Source organism: Ictalurus furcatus, chromosome 22 (genome assembly GCF_023375685.1).
Source record: "Ictalurus furcatus strain D&B chromosome 22, Billie_1.0, whole genome shotgun sequence".
Classification (NCBI taxonomy): Eukaryota; Metazoa; Chordata; class Actinopteri; order Siluriformes; family Ictaluridae; genus Ictalurus; species Ictalurus furcatus.
This window is the reverse complement of record NC_071276.1, coordinates 16339861-16360101: the sequence shown is the minus strand read 5'-3', so window position 1 is coordinate 16360101 and position 20241 is coordinate 16339861. Positions and strand designations below refer to the sequence as shown.

At 39.0% G+C, this 20241-nt stretch overlaps 1 protein-coding gene across 10 annotated transcripts; it reads left to right on the top strand.

Annotated features, from left to right (window-relative positions):
• Nucleotides 1-241: 241 nt before the first annotated feature.
• On the top strand, nucleotides 242-20143 carry cfap77 (cilia and flagella associated protein 77). 10 transcript variants are annotated; one of them, XM_053654157.1, is made up of 10 exons: nucleotides 242-395; nucleotides 1881-1953; nucleotides 10969-11068; nucleotides 12289-12523; nucleotides 16140-16248; nucleotides 17329-17424; nucleotides 17737-17782; nucleotides 18584-18698; nucleotides 19469-19651; nucleotides 19838-20143. In XM_053654157.1, exons 2-10 carry the CDS (start codon nucleotides 1891-1893, stop codon nucleotides 19914-19916), a joined length of 1026 nt encoding a protein of 341 aa, XP_053510132.1. In that variant the 5' UTR covers nucleotides 242-395; nucleotides 1881-1890; the 3' UTR covers nucleotides 19917-20143. The 10 variants fall into 10 exon arrangements, 8 of the variants coding, with proteins under 8 accessions (XP_053510132.1, XP_053510131.1, XP_053510130.1 ...); XM_053654156.1 differs by lacking the exon at nucleotides 242-395 and adding an exon at nucleotides 1513-1756 and having other exon boundaries at nucleotides 16143-16248; XM_053654155.1 differs by lacking the exon at nucleotides 242-395 and adding an exon at nucleotides 1519-1756 and having other exon boundaries at nucleotides 19472-19651.
• Nucleotides 20144-20241: the final 98 nt, after the last annotated feature.

The window sequence follows — 20241 nt, the reverse complement described above, 5'->3', positions numbered from 1 at the left end:
CGAAGCACTGGGAGAATATGCAAACACACAGGTTGGTGGCAGGAATCGAACCCCCATCCCCTCGGTGTGGGGTATATATATACATATATATATATTGTGTGTAAAAACCTGAGTAAAGCTCAGTCAAACACAATTACGCTGAGCCAGACAACTCACACACTGATAGATTTCACCGGATGCGCGTCGACTCCCAACGTCCACCCAAGAGAGTCGGTTCTAAGAATCGATTCGTTCGCGAATGACAGATCACTAGAATAAAGATGAGCTAATTCATGACGCCTCATGGGCTGTCGTTAGGAAAACGTTCCGTAAATAAACAGGCCAGGTTTAATGTATGAAGCATAAAGTACTTCTACTAAAAGGAAAGGCACAAATCTACATTTAAACGTGCTCAGGTAGGACTATTCAAGAGGAAAAGTATAAACTGATCAACAATTAACAATCCAGACATTCGTTTTATTTTATTTGTTGGTTTGTTTAGTATCCTGCTAATCCATAGTTGAACCTACAATTTGGCTTACTGTTTAGCTAATAATTAGTAACAGTGTTGGAATGAGTGCTGGCAATGAAAGTCGGGAATAATAAAATCAACACTATCAAATGTACTCAATTTAAAGCCAACTTACCTCAACAAGCTTCTTGTGATTTTTTTAAAGATCCATATTTCGTTATCATACTGTATGAATCATTTGGTAAAACCTGCAAGAGATCATTTTATTAAAGAATGGGCACGGATGCTCAATTTACTGATTGACTCCGATTTGTCCTTTTTGGGTTTTTTTTCCCCTTTGGATTAGGGGAAACCCAGAGAAGGGGTAGGGGATTAGGTATGGAGAAACAATGGGCGGGAACATGGGCGGGGAATCTGTCGATCATTTTTGGATCAACCAATAAAGTAACTCACAATTTGCATTTGCCTATATATATATATATATATATATATATATATATATATATATATATATATATATAAATATATATATATATATATATATATATATATATATATATATATATATATATATATTCCTTTCAAATGCAATTGAGCTTTAAATAATGGTATATTCTGTGTATGGGCCCATTCGGTAGTGAAATTCATATCTAATTTGCATATGATTTAATAGTTTATTTTAATAAATATAAAAAATCTAAAAGGTGTGCGTCATCCCTGACACCTAGATGAACACTGTGCAGTTAGTTGTGTGACTGTACATCATTCCCTTCAAATGCTATTGAGCTTTAAATAATGGCATATTTTGTGTATGGGCCCATTCAGTAATGAAATACATGCTAATTTTTACATATGATTTAATAGTATGTTTTGATAAATATCAAAAATCTAAGAGGTGCGTATTATAGCTGACACCTAGATGAAGACTTTACAGTTGGTTATATGACTGTAAGTCATTCCCTTCAACTGCTATTGAAGTTAGAAACGTGTATAACAATGTCGTATGTAACTTTAGAGACGGTCCCTTAATTTCCGCACATCTGCGAACATCGAACGTCCAACCAACCTTATGCCAGTGAGCGTCACGTCTCTATGGCAACAGAGGAAGGACGCGAACTGCCTAGTATCCGGAGTTTGTGCTTTCCTAATCTGCCTATTCAATTTGAATTCGTTTCTTATCTCGTCCAGGCGAAATACAACTAAACACGATTATTTACAAACCTCATCACTGATAGGCTTGTTTAATAAATTTAATAGATTAAGTGATTCTCGCAGAACTTCCGGTTTGACCAGCGGCTACTTCAGGTAACTTAGTTAGCTTGTTAACTAGCCTACATGTTGGGAAATATATCTGTTTGGTTTGGTTTAAAAAACAAAACAAAAGTTTACTTTGCAGTTCGTAATGTTTGGTTTTGAAATCTGGTTGCAGGTTGGTGGAGATGGACTCTCCGCATGTCGGAGTGGTCAGAGACTCAATGAACAACAATCCTCTTATAAAGAAGGTAAGGTTTATAAATACATCACACTGATGTAATCAGATTTATTTCTTTTAAATCAAACAATATATGAAAGACTTGATAAGAAATCTATCTGGGTTTCTAAGCAAGCTTTAGTCGTGTCGTGCTTTATACAACCACCAGATGGCAGTATATTTCCTCAAATCATTGGCGTTAATAATGAAGTCTACAAATGATTCTGAAGCTCATGTTGTCTGAAAGGCTAAGTACCACCTAGCCTACTGGTTTAGCTTAACTTAAAGTCTGTCTATTCAAAATGATTCGCATAGCTCCTTTTAATCCCTCATTTTTCTCTCAATCCTTCTCTTCTCTATTCACTGCTGCATCTAATTCTCCTTCAACTTCATCAACTCTGCCAGTGGAGCAGAAGGGAGGCTGAATCAATCCTGGAGAAATTCAATCCTTTTTTTCTCCATTCGTTATCAGCATTACTTAAACATAATGTCCTGACACGACCAAGCCCTCCCAACCCACCTTCTTCCCATCCTTTTACACTCCTCCAGCCATTCTGATCTTTGCCTGGTTGCACCCCTCCTCTGCCTCTCACCGTTCTCCAGGGTTATTTGATATGCCCCTTTTGACTGATGCAGAAAATAGGATTACTGTATTTAAATGACTATGATAATGAACCGTGTGCATGATGCTGTAGTCCCACAAGATCAAGGATTTCTCGTTCGTTTCCATTGTGAGCCATTTTAGCTACAGCTTTTGGCCTTGCTCCGGAACAATAGAGGAGTCATCTGTGAGGATTAAGGCTTTTGTCATTTTGGCATTGCCTGATGTTTCTCTGTTTCTACTCTCTTGCGACTTGGTTTTGAGCTGTAATGCAGAACATTCACCCTCAGATCTCCAAAGACTGTTTGTGTTTTGTGAGAGACAGAGGTTGGAAACTACCAGCACGTTTCCTCTGGGCAGAGCTTGCGGGAACTCATTCGCTACTACAGAAAGAGAGAGATAGGAATTTATAGACAGCAGAAGCTATTGCTTCATGAGTGGTCTTTCTCCCAAACTTCAGTATTTCATGACTCTATATAGCTTATTTTATGGTGAAATGTGTGTTCACAGGGTGAACTATTAAGCACCAGATACTGTTAGATTGGAGCAATGGCGGCAAGTGATCCAATCAAGGGTGCCAATACTTTAATCTTAGCAACAAAAAAAACAGAGAATGTTGTGTGACGATAAAATAGCACAAAAATACAAGGAGGTCAAACCTTTATGGGGCTGAATCTGAAGTGGCGTTCTATTGTGCCTGTAGAGCACTAACTGGGGTGTTCATCTTTAACATTATATTCTTTGTAATGAGCAACTGTTTTGAGTAAAACTGAATAAGAATTCAGATTTCACATGGATCACAGGTAAGAACTGTAAAATCATTCGAAAATATTAGCGATGAGAAAACATTACTGTGAGTAAATAAATAAATAAACACTAATATGAAATATTAGATGGCATGATCAAATTAAAATTATGTGGAGAAAAAAAAAAACCCTGGCAGACTACTGAAGATCACTGAGCTGTAAAACATAGCACAACGATGGTAGCAAAACGATTTAATCCAGAGACTTTAACATTACTGGGTGCAACTGTACCTCCTACTCCACTGACTGTCACAAACACATACTCTCAGCACTCAGCAGTTTATTGTCATCCTACAGGTATTGCACATGTATATAAATACCATGGACATTTATATATACAAATAGAACTCTAGCATAAGTACATACATGCTGATCTATTTGATTGTTTCTATCATTTTTATTTATCTTGCATTATTTTTAATTTCATACTTCTTCTGATGCATATGTATTGACGGAAATTCTTTTCTATTCTTTGACGTTACTCTAACGACTTGTGCTGCTGTGTCGACTTGAATTTCCCCTACCTACGGGGATCAATAAAGGTACATCTTAACTTACCTTATTATCAGGATGTTCTGTGACATGTCACATATTATAAGAGAATTTTGTACATTACATACAGTAGCTGCTGTGGGATTCCTGGTATAGTGTATAAGAGCAGTTTATCATAAAGGGGAGTTGTGTATGCTTCAGGCAGGTTTGATGTATGGTTGTCCCGATGAGAAAGGGGACATTTATCACAGTAATATACACCAGTGCTAATGGTTCTCAGGGTGTACATGAGATGGATTGGATGAAGTTGTATGGAGTAGCACATGTGTCTAGACCGGCGCTTTGTGTCTAAGCAAGCGCATTTTACTGCTATGTGGTGAAATGGGTTGTGTTTTCTTGAGTTGAAAAAAAAACTTAGAATAAGGTTATTCTCTTCTCCTGTCCTCTCCTCTCCTCTCCTCACCTCTCTTCCCTTCTCCTCTCCTCTCCTCTCCTTTCCTCCATACTTAATTCCCTTTTGATGAGGCATGGCCAATAAATCCCATTTTCATGCCTGCGTTCCCTGATGGCCAGTAAATGAGAGATCAGGGGGGCAGATTTGGGGCTTCTGTTGTTCTCAGTGACTTGAATGGGACCTGCTGGGCAGCAGGCCGGCTGGGTCCCATTCACAGCCTCCTATTCATACTCATTAGCATTAACTTAAGCACACTGTGTTCTGTAGCATATGTGAGAAGAAAGCAGACGATTTGAGCTTTACATCTGTACAGTACGTAAGCGAAATGTACTGCACTGATCAGAACACAAATCCATCAGTAACTCATGTACAGACTTGTGAGGATGCAAAAAGCTAGAAATGATATCAGGTTATGCCAATGTGACATGAAGGCTAGAGCTTTCATAGACATGAGCTAAATTTGTATTAAGGGCAACTAAAATGTTTATCTTTTAAACACAGAGTATGTCAGGAATGTATTGAGGATCACGAGCTCACTAAGTCTTAGGCCAAACTATTTCATCTTCCATAAGGATGCTGTAGCGACGCACTGACTCATTATTAATAGGATCCAGCTGGGCTCGGTGTAGGTGCAAACCCAGCGACACAGATACATAAGCACAAAGCCCAATGCATAAACCATAAAGCGCTCACGTAATAAATAACCCCATGCAAATGAGCTGCATAAAGTGACCATTGACCGTGTGTAGTCTATCATAGCTGCAGGAGTGCAGGAGCGTATACGTCACATTGCTTGGGAGACATAATGAGTGTGTACCTGATGAATCAATGTAATGAGGAAGTAATGAAAGGTACACACATACATCATTGTGATTTACCAACTTCCCAACAACTAGGGGTGTGCGATATTCATTTAATTATACATTTAGCTTTGTATTTAGGTTCCAACTATTTTTAGAGATGCCATCAAACACGTATATACATATAGGCCTATATCTATAATATTTCTTATTTAGTGAGTTTTCGCCTTAAACAGTGGAAGTTAACCACAGATATTATGCATTATATACTTATTTTTACTGCAAGAGGTGTCCCAGACACATGATGCCAATTAGCTGCTCTTGTATTTGGAACCATCTCATCAATTATGCCCAGAGCTGCAGGATTAGCCACTCATAATAGGAAGGGTGTGCATTTTAAAGGAGAAATAAGGTCTGTGTTTGTGTGTGTGTGTGTGTGTGTGTGTGTGTGTGTGTGTGTGTGTGTGTGTGAGTGAGGGGGTGGGGGGTTGCTGGGGTTGAATAGATTGATATAAAGACTTCAGAGATTTTGCAGTGGTGATAATGGACAAATGTGATAGTTTCATGTGTATAAAAAAAGGTGGGCCTGTATAAAAAGTAAAAATAAAAACAAAAAACAGATTGACGCTGTGGCTCATCGTGCCAGTGTGTTGTGATTAATACTGTTTGAAATGAAAGTACAGTCTGATTGCTTTCATGCTGGCATGTGATAATAGATCGGAATAGAGTTAATGACTCTATCATCACTCTATACACATATCTTTGTGTTCATTTTTAATGTAGAATAATGTAGACAAAAGACAAACCAAACAACTCCAAACAATGATGATGAATTCTAATATAAAGATAGGATTTATGATTTGTAATGCACACAAATAAACAGAGTATTCATTCCCGTTTTACTGAGTGAGAGCTGGAGATTAGTTTTAAGCCTGCTGTGCTCTGGCCAGGCACCAGATGGCGCTGATCTGAATGAGCGCAGACAGATCGGGACGCATTACTCGCCATTATCTTCTAATCATCACCATCGACTTCTCATCTCAGTGTGGGACTCGGGAAAAGAAATTCCTGGTGCCTGTCTGTAATGGAGGAGTCAGACGAGATGAGAGGCTTCAGGGGCAATAACCGAACGGATTAAACTGAACTTTACCACTGCAGAAACTAGGCACATTTTGGAGGCCTTCTTTCCAAAAACCACATAATCTAGACGTTGGCGCATGGCTCACTGTGTGTCGAATCTTAGCATGATCATCTCTGTTTTCCATCCTCTTCTTTCTCTTTTTATTTATTTATTTCGTTTTTTACTTATTTACTTAGCATTGCCGTCTCACAGCTCCAGGGTCCCTGGTTTGATCCTGAACTCGGTTTACTGTCTATGCAGAGTTTTGCATGTTCTCCTCATGTCCCTGTGGGTTTCCTCTGGGTTCTCTGGTCTTTTTCCCACTTCCCAAAAGCATTTTGGCTACACGTAATTGCTCCTAGATTTTGATGACTGTGTGAATGTGTGTATGGTGCGCCGTCATGGACTGGCATACGATCCAGGGTGAATTCTTCCTCCTTGCGTCCAAAATTTATGGGATTGGCTCTGGATTCAATGAACACGACCCTGACCAGGATAAAGCACTTCCTTACTTAAGATGAATCAGTGAATGAATAAAGGTCCATTTAACTTCTTTTCTATTTAAAATACACCATCTCTATTGTAATTTCGACATTGCTTGAACTGAGAAAAGTGTAATCCTGTTTACCTGGAAGTCTAAGGGCAGTTGTTCCACCAGAAAAAGTTTAAAATACATGACTCTATACTTCGTTCACTCATTCCTTTATTCATCTTCAGTAACTGTTTTATCATGGTCAGGGTCACAGTGGATCCGGAGTGTGGGCTCGATTCACATCTTGAATCTAGGCAAATGTATCTAATCATTTTCATGAGATGATTATATTGCAAATTTCATTCATTTTAATATCAAATTCCATTCATTTTAAGTTTGAATTTGTGTTTTGTCTAGCAATTAGACATTTACTGTATTTCTAGAAAAAAAGCTAAATTATCAGCCAATACAATATTACAATTCACCTATATTTAAGAATTTTTTACATTCTATGATATCTTTATTTTTTATTTTTTTGCAGTGATAACATCAAGATCTCCACAAAATAAATACGCCAGCCAATCATTTTATTTCCAGAACTAAATGAAAAGAACAAATTTCTAACTGTAAAGATTTCACTCATTTTAAATGTTTAACAAAATTTTCCTGATTAATAATGGAAATAAACCCATAAGTGAAAGTAAATTAGATTACCGGCTGGTAATAAAAAAGACACACAGCAGTCTGAAGTCCGCACACTGACTATGACTGTCTAAATGTCTAAATCTTGCTTAGACAGTCACAGATGTCATCTGAAAGAGACAGCCTGGGTAAAGATAGGCCAATATGAGCACGTGAATGTGTGTGTGTGTGTGTGTGTGTGTGTGTGTGAGAGAGAGAGAGAGAGAGAGAGAGAGAGAGAGAGAGAGAGAGAATCGGAGAGTGATGTGACCATAGACTGCACAGATAAACTCTTAGGGTCAGCGCTAAGCTAAGCTCAGCTGAGCCAAATCCTAAAAGCATACACGAGCAAGACTGGGACAAAGGCGTGGCGAAATTAAAACCAGCGAGAGGGAATAGACTGAGGACAGACAGAAGGGGTGTCTTCATTAAGGGATGATTATGTGCCCTATTCTCTGTCCCTTTAAGACTGTGTGAATAATATGCTCCCACTGACCCCACTTGTGGAGCAGTTCCATTCTCCCCTCGTTTTCAGCAGGTCCATGCCTGGTTAATCAAAACACAATAAAGGGACAGATCACCAGTAAATGAGAATATAAAAGGAGCTTTTGCTTAACATAATCCCCCTCCTGATTTGCCTTTTTTGTTGTCCCCTTCTCTTTCTTGGCCTTTATTGGTCCTGAAAGGGGACAATAATGTTCGGAGGGGTCCGATTAGCCGTTTTGCGCCAGCAGTCAACACGTTCCTTCAAGCATCTCTAAATGATCCCTTCAAAACAATCTGCAGATTGAAATTGCTGAGAGGATTAAAGGGATGGCCGAGCACAGCACAGTGGCGCAGACCCACAAGATTGGCCTTTTAAGATTGGAGAAAGATTTCAATGTGTTTCAGCAAAGATGTTAACCAAAGGTTCTGGAGTGAATCAGAAAAGGTCTGGAGATCCCGCAGCTTTTGGTCACTATCCGGCAGTCATCATTAGCTCTATATGATCCACATTAGGGTTTTCTCAAAATCGAGGACTGAGGATCATTTGTGGGGGGTCCAATGATATACCTAATCCATTTTCACACATAGATAGTTAAACTGAAAACAGTTGGGCGTACAGCAGTTTTCAGGATAATTAACATTCCTTAAGGTTTTTTTTTTTTTAAACCAGTTTTGTGTTCAGGACTGATTAACGAACTCTCGTACACTTTGACAGTCTCATATCGCAGAGCTCTGTCTTCCACAAACGCAGACACAACTCCACAATTCTGAATCGTGATTGACGTGCTTGCATGCTACCTTTTAGACTAGATTTTTTTTTTGTCTTATGATAAAAAAAAAACACTGGATCAAAGCTGTTTACTGCAAAACTCAGATAACTCAGCTATTCGGTTGTCATCCTTGCTGCAGCTTTGACATCTAATCTATAGTACGTCACTCTTAAAACAAGGCCTTAAGGTGTTTTACTTTGAATATCAACACAACAGCAGCCAGTGGCTCTGCCAAGCAATCAGCTCCTGTAGATCCTCAATGACAGCCCCACGCTGTTCCTTTCTCCTGCTTTATACTTGTCAGTCACCTCGTAGTTACGAGTCTTGTGTTGTAGACCGTGCATTACATGATGTAAGTGGACTACAACCTAGCTTGAGTCCTGCAAGTTCTTGACTGAGGTTCATAATCACCGAGTTTAGTGAAGTACAGCTGAAATATTTTTAACAGGTGCTGATCGTAGTCGTTTGAGAATTTCCATGGTAATCAATGGTAATTGCTTACGTTTCCCATAGCATGTGCTTTTGTGTGATTACATTTTGGTGGAAAAGTAAGTAAACAGTCAGAAATATAATACACTAACACCGTTTCACAGCTTTCAGATATTCCAGAAATGTTGCGCTTGACGGTGTAGAAGTAGGGCCAGGCAATATAATATCAATACCATGATAAAGTACAGGACAATACATTTTTCTGAGGTATACATTTTTAATAAAAAAAAAAAAAAATTTTATCCCTAATTTGGTCACCTGCCAATTCCCACCCACCTGCCAGCTTTCCCTTATCTTATAACAGCTACCAAGTAGGGAGGATGAAGGCTAATATGTACTTCCTCTGAGACACATGAAGCCAACCAAACACATCTTTTCATACTGATGCTAATCCTATGTCACATTATAGCATAACACACTCGAAGGAGAGTGCTATCTGCCCTCTTCCACATACATGAGCTCACAGATGCCCACCTTTGTCTGGCTAGTGTTGCTGCGATTGACAGGGGAGAGAGGATTAGAGAGCACGACCGATTTTACGCCCTAGGCTCCCGGCCACAGATATCTGTGGCATCTTCGGGATTCAAGAGTTTGTTAGCAAACCTATATATCGTGATACACTGTACTATATATAAGTGTTTCGTTACCGAAAATTATGACTGAAAATGTTTGTCGACAAAATTTTTTCCACGACTAAGACGAGACGATGACGAGACGACACCAACATCATTAAACACTAACTGACTATATCAACGTGCAGTATTGTTGACGAAAAAAAGATGAGACTAAAATGTAGTTTTAAAAATAAAAACTTATGGCTAAAAATATTTACAGATTTCAGTGACTAAAATGTCAACAGTTTTTATTAACTAAAACTAGACTAAAATACTTACGGTTTTCTTTGACGAAGAGAAGACTAAAATGAATTGACTACAGAGGTGTATCTACAGGGTAGGTAAGTCAGGCAATTGCCTGGGGCCCCCGCATACTGAGAGGGCCCCCAAGGGCTTATCATTTATATAATCAGAAATTTTTATCTTAAAATAATGCGCAGCAACATCTTATGAACCTCCTTAAAGGGGTCCCCTTTGCGGGGTGCTTAATCGTTTGAGGACTCGTTCATGCTCCTGCCCCACTTCTTCACACTCCAGTCACACTAGCTTTAATTCCTGAAAATGAATCTGAAAAATGAACCTATCTGTTATAGGGAAAGGGACATAGTTGTGAAGCCTTGTTCAGCAATTGTAGGGTAGCCCCTCTCTTTATTATTTTTTCTACATCGATACATTGTTATCAATAAAGAAATGAAGTCTTGCATCTTTTGAGATTCCACCACGGAACATGAAGACATAATAGCAACGTAAATCTGTCAGATGGCCTCCACGCATTTATTTTGCCTGGAGCCCCCACATAATCTAGGTTCAACTCTGCTTGACTAAAGACTAAAACTAAAACTTGACAAAAAAAAAAAACAAAAAAAAAAAAACAGGATATGGTTGACTGAATATGAGAAAAACTATCAAGGACTTTCGACACTGGACTAGGACTAAGACGAAATTCAAAAATAGCTGACAAAATTAACACAACTATATATATCAAGTATCATAGAAATACTTTATTATTATTAAATATTGTAATATGATATTTTTGTCATTTCACCATTCCCTAGTATTTACATTTATTAATGTAGGAGATCCTTTCATCCAAAGCGACTTCAAATGGAGATGAGCAGTTGATTGTTAACAGCCTGAACGGTGTTAGATTGGCAGTACCTGTAACCTTCCAGTAACTCAGTACACGCGAAGGAGCCCTCTAGAAGTGAAGAAAATGACATAACTTTATATATAAACTTTTTTTTCTTCTTCTTATTTATAGGCTAAACTTGGGAAGACCAAATCCAAAGGAGTGTCCTGTCCAGGACCAGATTTTGTTTATGGTGCAGCGACCACCTTCCAAGATGGTGGAGTGGCAGAAGGTAGGTGATAAATTGAACCCTGAGCATATTTTTAACTGTTTCTTTTCAAACTTCAATGCCAAAACAATAAGCAAACCAATCCATAATTCTGCCTGAACACTAAAATGCATATACAGTATATAGTGGAAATGGACGTTCCCTTATTTTGGTCTTTTTTTTTTTTTTTAAACCATTACAGAGAAAATGGGAATGTTATACTTAGTGCAGTTTCTTCAGTTCAGCAGTGATTAAAAACTCTCCCTAATTTTACATATGGTTTAAAATCACTGACTTTATCTACACAGAGGTTTATATGAATAATTACTGTGATTGGTCTATGAGTGTATTCATTTAAAATGCGTTTTAAGAATAGAAATCACTTGAAATGATTTTCATAGACACTCAAGAGTAATACAAAAATATCTGAAAATTATAAGCTATACGTAGGCCTTTTAATTCATTTACCTTCAGTACGTGCTTTATTGATGGATCCTGGGACTTTACTGGGAACATTGGGAATACACCCTGGATTTATAGTAGCCAGTCCATATGACTGCATATTTTGGGAGGTGGGAGTTGAAAAGACTTTTTGTTTGGCCATAAAGGGTGTATGTAGGTATCATGTAGCCTAATAAACATTGAACTTAAAGGTGCAATAGACAACATTTTTAATTTCTTACTAGTACAAATATTGTGGAATATTCTGTAGAAATGATTTTAAAAAATAGTTTAACCTAGTGTATTACATAGCTGGAAAAAAAAAAGTTTGGAAACCTGTCTTCCGGTCTGGAATATTCCTTTGTATTTGAATTGGCCTCTTGTCAGTCATTTTATAGACATGCCCCCAAGTACTCCTTCACATCCTCATAAATCAATAATAAATCAATTATGAGATGTTCCATGTTTATAGAGTTGTAACTTGGCTTTCCAGTAGTTGAATATCTGAGTGCACTTGAAAGTCATGTCATGACAGTGCTTGGTATTGGTAACTCTAGTTGAATCATCATTCAGTACATTTTGGGGCGGTGCTTTGTGTACATGGGTGGAAACTGGGGTGCGCTCGATGAGAAAAAAAACCCATTCTAATTTTATTCAACTCCACCCATTTAACCATTAGAGACCTTTGTATCTAGTCTCTGTCTCCAAACTCTGAGTACATCTACATCATAGTTTTATTTATCTGTCATCTCGTGTATGTTTGCTCCTCTACTGATCCCTGGCTTGTGTCTCTCTGCTCTCAGCCCTTTCCAATTGGCACACTCCTTCACCGTCCTTCTCCAGCTCTGCGTGGTACGGGAAGGCAGAGCGAGACTTTGTGGCGCTGAATCGTGAAGGTATAAAGTCTGGCCTGGTCACGGCCAAAGAGCTGCAGCAGTACCACGCCACTCATGATATCAGACGCCCAGTCTTTTCCAAAAGCTTCAAGTCTGCTCCACCACAAATACCACAGGACATCACATTCGGCCTTCCTACATGGTAAGGGTGTGTTCGATAGATAGATGGATTGTGAATTATGATTTAACTGGAATCTGAAATTGTGAAGAAATCATATAGGCTTCAGGAATCATGTTGCACAAGTTCGAACTGCGTTAAGGAGTAAAGTCTATCCTTCTCCTTCATTTTTTTCATACTCCTTCAATTTAAGAAGAATAATGCACAAACGTAAGTAAGCGTGCATCTCAATCAGCTCTTAAAAGTCATTAGACTCAAACAAACCGTATATAGGACGTCAAGTAAAGTTAAAAATTGCTAACGTAAGTAATCATATGAGAGCAACGATATCAAGTTACTTACATGTGTAGATAAATTTGGCCTTTTCAAGTTGAAAGGATTCAGAAAATATGAAATCATTTCCAGTAAGGGAACATAGTGAGCATCGATGGTGAGTGCCCTGGTTTTTGAAAACTCTTAAAATGGCTGAATCCCTGATCAGTGCCCTGACTACTGAACTAGGGAGCTGATTGAGCTGCACCCTAAATCTGAAATGGTGTCCTGTAAAGTGTGTAGTGCACTAGGTAAAGTCTACAAAGCCACCATGCTTATACGCTATGTAGTGGGCAATCATAGTGAATAGGATGCCATGGGTTATATGGTTATACTTGAGTTAGGGTTATACTTGAATCACAGCTAAGAACTTGAAATGAAAAACACTGAAATGTTGAATTGTGTGATAAATTGTGTGATAATTGTAATGTTGTCTTATAAAACAGCCAGGAATGGGCAATTAGAAAAAGAAATAAACTTTGGCAGATGATCGCTACACTACACTACTAATAGAGCTCATTTTGACTCACAGATGGTAAAAGGTAACACTCGTTGTTATATACTAGCTGGTGGAAAACTGAATTAGTGCTCAATAGAAACATGTGTAGGTGCCATAGTGAAAATCTATTTATTCATCTTCAGTAAGTACTTTACCCTGAAAAGATCTGGAGTCGATCCCGGGATCACTGGGCGCAACACGGGAATACAACCTGGAATTCTAGTTGGAAGTCCATAAAGGCACATAAGCACACACCCACACTCTAAAAAATGTTGGGTTTTTTTTTTCAGCTCTGAGCATAAGAGGTCAGATGGTTATATTGGGAACTCCTTCACTGTGCATACAGTATGATCAGTATCCTGTCTGGAGTTCAAAGGCAAAAAGTGTTCATAGTGTTTAAAAGTGCTCCTGGGAAACCTTCTGAGTCGGGAGACTGAAAGAGAGAAGTGGTTTAGGGGACAGGTGTGTTTTTGGAAAGAGGAAAGAGAAAAATCTATAGAGGAAGACATCTAACTGTGAATGTGTGCAGAGATACGCCACGAGGGTTGTAGTTAGAGCAAAAGCAGGGTTATCACAGCAGCTAGCAGAGTGAACGCTGCCTTGAGCTCCCTCTCTCTATAAATCTACCCGTACTTTTTTCCTCCTCAACACATACAGTACAGTAGGTGTTGCAGTGGAGCTGAATTATTCAAAATAATAACGCACATGAACTCAGTTTCTCGCTCTCTCACACCACACACACACACACATGCACATTACTCTTTGTCAGATTTATTCCACGCTTGATGCATGGGGTGCGAGAGCAGCCGGCGTGTGTCTGTTCAGTCTTGAGGAAGGGCTGGAGCAATAAAAGATAAGATCATGGCTCCTCGGGGACTTGTTTGGTCCTGTTCTCTATCCATCAAATGCTACTCACCAATGCCAAGGTCAGCCCTAATGAGGCAACGCTACAATACTAGCAGTGTCGCCCCAGCCATATTACCTTGCACGCTCTACATGTATAATGCAGAATACACACTATACATGCTGTATATTCACATGTATAATGCAGAAACGTGTGCACAAGCACACACACAGGGGAAAGTCTAACTTACTGACATGCTCATTGTAAAATTCAGCTTACCAATGGGCAATATGATGATATAACACAAAATCAGGATCGTGATGTTCTTGTGAGTATATCGCAGATATCATTGCGAATCTTTGCTTTGCTTCATAATCTTAATCGGCTACAGGACACTTAATTTAAGTTTTTTTTTTTTTAAATAATATATTTATACAGATATATATATAGCTAAATAAAACTAATAAAAATATAAACTATAAATGTAAACTAAATAAATATTCGGACCGCTGTTTTGCCTGAATATTGTTGGATTGTTGGAAATTTAATAATCTTGTGCACGTCAAATATTATTAAAATGTCTCCAAGTTTCATGTTATATATATATATATATATATATATATATATATATATATATATATATTTTTTTTTTTTTTTTTGACTTGCTGTTGAATTCGAATTTCTGATTGGTCTGAAATTTTAATATGTTATAGTTTCAATATTAACACCTAATTCATAGGGACTTGTATGTCAGATTATCTACATAATCTAAGAATAATTATAAACTGATTTATAGCTGTTAATGATGTACGGCGATTACAGGAAATAACTTGTTTTGTGGATGTTCCGGAACATTAAATGCAACTCTAAACAGATAAAAAGTATCATTCTTTAATGAATGAAAAAGGTAAATGCTGGTGCAGTATATAAAAGGAATAAAACACTTCAGGATGTGATGTTAGAGGAACTTATTTGCTCAGCCTGTCATTGATTATTTTCCTATAACAGCATGTCCCAATATGTTACATATTGCCCATTCAAGCGTCGGCATAAGTACAGGGTGTCCGAAAAGTCCCCATAGATAGGGGAGTATGTTTGCCAGCACCACGTCAGTTGCGACTTCATCGGTGGATGTTCGTGGACGTCCACTTCTCGGTCGGTCCATAACACTTCCAGTCTTTTTGAATTTGTTAATAAGTTTGGTAACAGTGTCATGTGTGATGTGCTCGCCATGTTTCCAGTTAAAGTCCATCACAACCTTGCGACAGATTCCCGATCCAGCCATGAGACTGATTTCAATACGTTCTTCTTTTGTCAAAAGCGTTCTTAAAGGCTATCTGAAAAAAATATATACATATAATATTACCTAAGTATGAACAATTTTGCTAAAAAGTGTTAATTTCCCCAATGTATGGAGATTTTTTGGGACAACCTGTATTTTCTAGAATAGCTTTTGTTTCTCTCGAACCCTCTCTGTTCTCATGAACCCTCAAATATATCTTATATTCACCATATCAAACGTAGAGCCGTGTAGATATAGAAGCCTTCAGCTCAGTGTGAAAAACTATTTATTCCCCAGTGTTCTACCTGTTCCTAGCGTTAGACACCAATGTGTTGAGGGTAACAAAAAGGTAGCAGCAAATAAATCCACTGTTCTTAGCCAGTGTTTGGCAGCATTTTCCATCTTTGGATGAAACTGTGGCCTAGAGCTTTCTTGGAGCTGCCATCTCTGTCCAAAGTCATCAGGATGTTTATCTAGCGCTCAGTGAGACATGTGGTGTGTACTAATGATGCAATAAAATGAACAGCAGGGGGTGGAGCTGAGATCGGCATCTTACCAGATATCATAATTAAGATATATCGCAAGCCCCAATTACTCAGCTGTGGCGTGGCGTAAGATGTCGCTTACGGGTAGATGGGCATAAAGAATAAAGGAGGGATGGTAGGATGGTACGATCAACTGAAAGCACATTATTTATCCTCAGCAGGCCTTCCAGTCCGATCTCAGCGCTGTTGGAGTACAAGTACGGCCAGAGGTGGCTGGAGGAGCAACAGGCCAGAGACAGAGCACTGCTGGATCACCAAAATAAGAAGGTAAACTCATGGGATATGTCTTCCGGAGGGATGACGGTATACAATGATAAAGACATCTCAAATACAGTAACTTGCATAAGTATTCACACCTCTTGAACATGGTTATGTCATGTTCTTTCCATTTTAAAAAAAAATGGGGATGGTACAGTTTGGGATATTTTTCATAACTAAGCCCTGATTGATACTTTTCCAGAACTTTCTTTCTCCTGTACTTGTTTTGATAACTTCATGGTCTTCATAATGCTGTTTGCTTAGGTATTTTTTTTTTTTTTCTGTTTTTTTTTTTTTACATCAAACTCTGATCACTTGACAGTTTAACTGCACACAGGTCAATTCCATTTAACTAATTATGTAATTTCTGATGGCACCAGAACTAGGGGTGCCATTTAGGGTGAATACTTATGCAGTCACCACTTTTGCTGTTTTCATTTCTTTGAAAATTGTAAATACTTTTAAGGACTACTGATTTTCCCCTCGATTTCAGCATTATGAGCTGTTTGGTGTAGATTCATGACATAAAAATCCCAGTTGAATCCATTTCTGTTCCAGGTTGTACCACTATAAAATGCAGAAAAGTCCAAGGGGGTGTGAATACTTATGCACTAAGAACAGAACAGGGGTTAGATTCTTAAAATTTATTAGGGCAAGGCAGGTTTATTTACAAAAAGCTCCTTTTATATACTGAGGTCATTTACAGAGCTTTACAAATGCATAAGCATAAATGACATTTGAAAAATTAATAACATAATAGTAAAACCTTTAAAAAGCATCTAGATTAAAAAGAGATAAGAAAAAGAACAAAAGACTAAAAGTACATAGATTATATCAATAAAGTACAGATTTTTTTTTAAAACAGTGGTATCTATACAAATCAATTATTTTAATAAAAAAAAATTAAAAAGGAGGGAAAAGGAAACAATTGGTACAAAATCAGTCCGCTATTAAGAACTTAAGAACTTGCGCTGGCCAGTGTAAAGGATCTTACGACACTCCAATGATGTAATGCAGTGAGCTATCATGTTACATCGCCCAAGCTTTATCAGGTTGTACATGTCTATCTACCTTGTTTCTTTCTCGCAGCTTGTGAGGAACCAGGACACCCGTACCACCCTCCTCCGCAAGACTCGCCCTCTGAAGGAACCACCAACTATGTGGAAACTGCCCCGCTTCCAGCAGGTAAGACCCTCAGCACTCACTCAGCCTTTTCCTTCTTTAAACAGCAATTCGGGAGTCACATGACTCTACAATTACTTTGCATTTGAGGTGTGCTGATCTCTGACAACCAGGAAGATATTGATATCTAATCCTATTTGATTTGTTAAGAGGGGTGTGTATCGGTGAAGGCAATGATAAGCCTTAGTTTATTTAGGAAGCCTGGATTTGAAGGAGGCAAAGCCTGGATAAATGCATAATGACTTTATCGCCCGTGTGTGTGTGTGTGTGTGTGTGTGTGTGTGTGTGTGTGTGTGTGTGTGTGTGTTTGACAAGACAGCTTGGGGTCAGAGGATGCATGGGATGAAAATCAGCATTGAAAGTAATGATTTCTTTCCAGATTCCGTTACAACACACACACACACGCACACACATCCATTGTAGTAGTCCAGCTCTCCGGGTCTCACCCTCCCTATCATCGGCCCGGCTCAAGCCACCAATTAAATCAAAAGTGTTCTTCTTCCATTGGTCTTTTACTCTGTCGTGTGGCCGATCATCCTGACAGCTCTGGCTGCCGGTGAAGCTTGAAAATCCTCCAATGACAATACCCAGTGCTTCCAATTATGAGGGAATCAGACTCCTGCTGAGCTACCTGGCTCCTGCACACACATGCTAAACACACACATGCTTACAAAACATACACACTTCTTTTTTTTTTCCCCCACCACATACATATGCATGCACACACTATCTCTTGTCTGCCACCCTACACCTCTATTCTCCATTGCTTTCATTTCACCTTCATCCCGTCCTGTCTGCATGCGTCTTCTCTGAAATTTACCCACACATCCCGTGGCTGGGTGCACACGGTCTCCCCCGTCCTGTCGTCCAGCCTCAGTCGACTCTAATGAGTATGTGGGGGATTGAAGGGGGGGGTCTTGCATCTTGTTTTCACTGCGCTAAATTCTGCCTTGTATGACAGCTGACGGTGAGGAGGGAACGTTAACCTTATAAAAGATTTACCTCCGCTCATTATGGCCTGTCAGCTCGTGCTCCCGATGGCTCAGGGTTCGACGTTTGCATCTCCTGTGTGCGACGCTTTTTTTTTTCTACTTCCCCCTCCATCATCTGTTTGTTTGTGTTGCAGTTCTCCTTCACGCCTCTCTCATTCTGCCTTTGGTAGGACGCGTGTTCTTGCGCTGTAATTCAGAAAAAGCCACATTGATGTGCCGAAAGTGTTTGAGAGAACGAGACGAAGGGATTGCTTACAAAATAAAGCAGACGAAAACAACAAACAAGTAAATGATATAAATAAACTGTGGTGCTGCGGTGATGTTTTTGTCTCCTTTGAACAAGCCGTTCCCTTCGATTTGATAAGAAAGCTTCGTGAAGCAATGCTTGCAGCGTTTGAAGCATCTATCAAGCATTTCAGATGTGTTACAAATATAAGCTAGCTTTCATGTAGGAAAATAGGAAAATAGAATAATATGCTCTGGACTGACAGGTCTGGTGTTTGAGACATTTCTTGACTAAATTTGGTACACCAGCAAGCAGTTTCCTGTTGCCTCCTTGACAGTATTCAGGCTGTTTTATTGGAATAAATGCTTGTGAGGAGCATTTTCCACTTTTAATGACTTGTTCCTATCATCCGGAATATTTTATATCAAGAACTAACCCTTGTCTTGAATGGCATCCAAATCAGACAAGGATTATACTTTACAGAACAATACAGTAGGTTCATTGAAAAAGAGCTTTAACTGTCTAGTTGTGGTGAGCCTCTGCGTACTGTAGCCTCAATGTTGTGTGCTCTGAGATGCTTTTCTGCTCACCGCGGTTGTAACGAGTGGTTCTTTGAGTCACTGTAGCCTTCTGGCACAGGCAGGTCATTAAAGGGCATTACATTTTCCCCATTCTGGTGTTTGATGTGAACATTAACTGAAGCTCTTGACCTGGATCTGAATGATTTTATGCTGCCACATGATTGGCTGATTGAATAATTGCATGAATGAGCAAGGGTGTTAATATGAACATGGTCAGGAAGTGTATACCTTTTTTGTCTCTCACTCAGCAGCACCCAAACCACCACGACTGCAGCTCATCAGGTTCTTGTTGTGTCCCACCTGCCACCAGCCAAGCTAACACACACACACTATACACAGAACACATTTCAGCCAAGACTTCCCCTGAACCTGTCTGCTGTTTTAAAAAAAAGTAGCAGCCTGCACTATACTGAACATCTACGCAGCAAAAAGTTTGTTATCCCCAGACAAGCCAAGAGACTTGTTTTTCACGAGAATCCTTACTGACAGTCCAATTTAGTGTACCATGTCTAAGACAAGCAGACAACCGGTACAGTAGCATGTTGCATGGACCTCACTCTGCTACACTGGGTTTCTACTTATGTGTCATGTGATTATTTCTTTTCCACCTCCTGCAGATTGGACCAGCTCTGGACACCTTCCGAGATCCTGAAGCACGAGAGAAGGCCATGGCTGCACACTACAAGGACTCGGTAGCCAGACGAGGGCTGCTGGGACAGGGCACTTACACTGTGGACTGACAGGCCGATTATTATCCATATAATCTCCCAGTTTATCCTTCAGATCAGTTTATTTTTCTCTAACAGTCTGGACACGGAGACAGTGTTAGTGATTTCAGCTCGTATTGTCAATGTGAGATTTTGGTCCTGAGTCCACGCCACAGCTGTTAGTGCATCATTTATGCAATAAATTCGTTGCTTAAATTGTTGACTCATCTTTTGCTTTTACTTCAGTATTCCTTCATTTATTAAAATGATAATTTTTTCTAACATTTCACACTGCTTGATTGCTATGACTACTG

Coding starts and splice junctions, on each gene's coding strand:
- cfap77 (XM_053654154.1), top strand. CDS start 1,521: ATGCCAGTGAGCGTCACGTCTCTATGGCAACAGAGGAAGGACGCGAAC. Junction 17,783..18,583: donor GATGAAAATCAGCATTGAAA/GTAATGATTTCT, acceptor TGCCTTTGGTAG/GACGCGTGTTCTTGCGCTGT. Junction 18,699..19,468: donor CAGACGAAAACAACAAACAA/GTAAATGATATA, acceptor TCTCTCACTCAG/CAGCACCCAAACCACCACGA.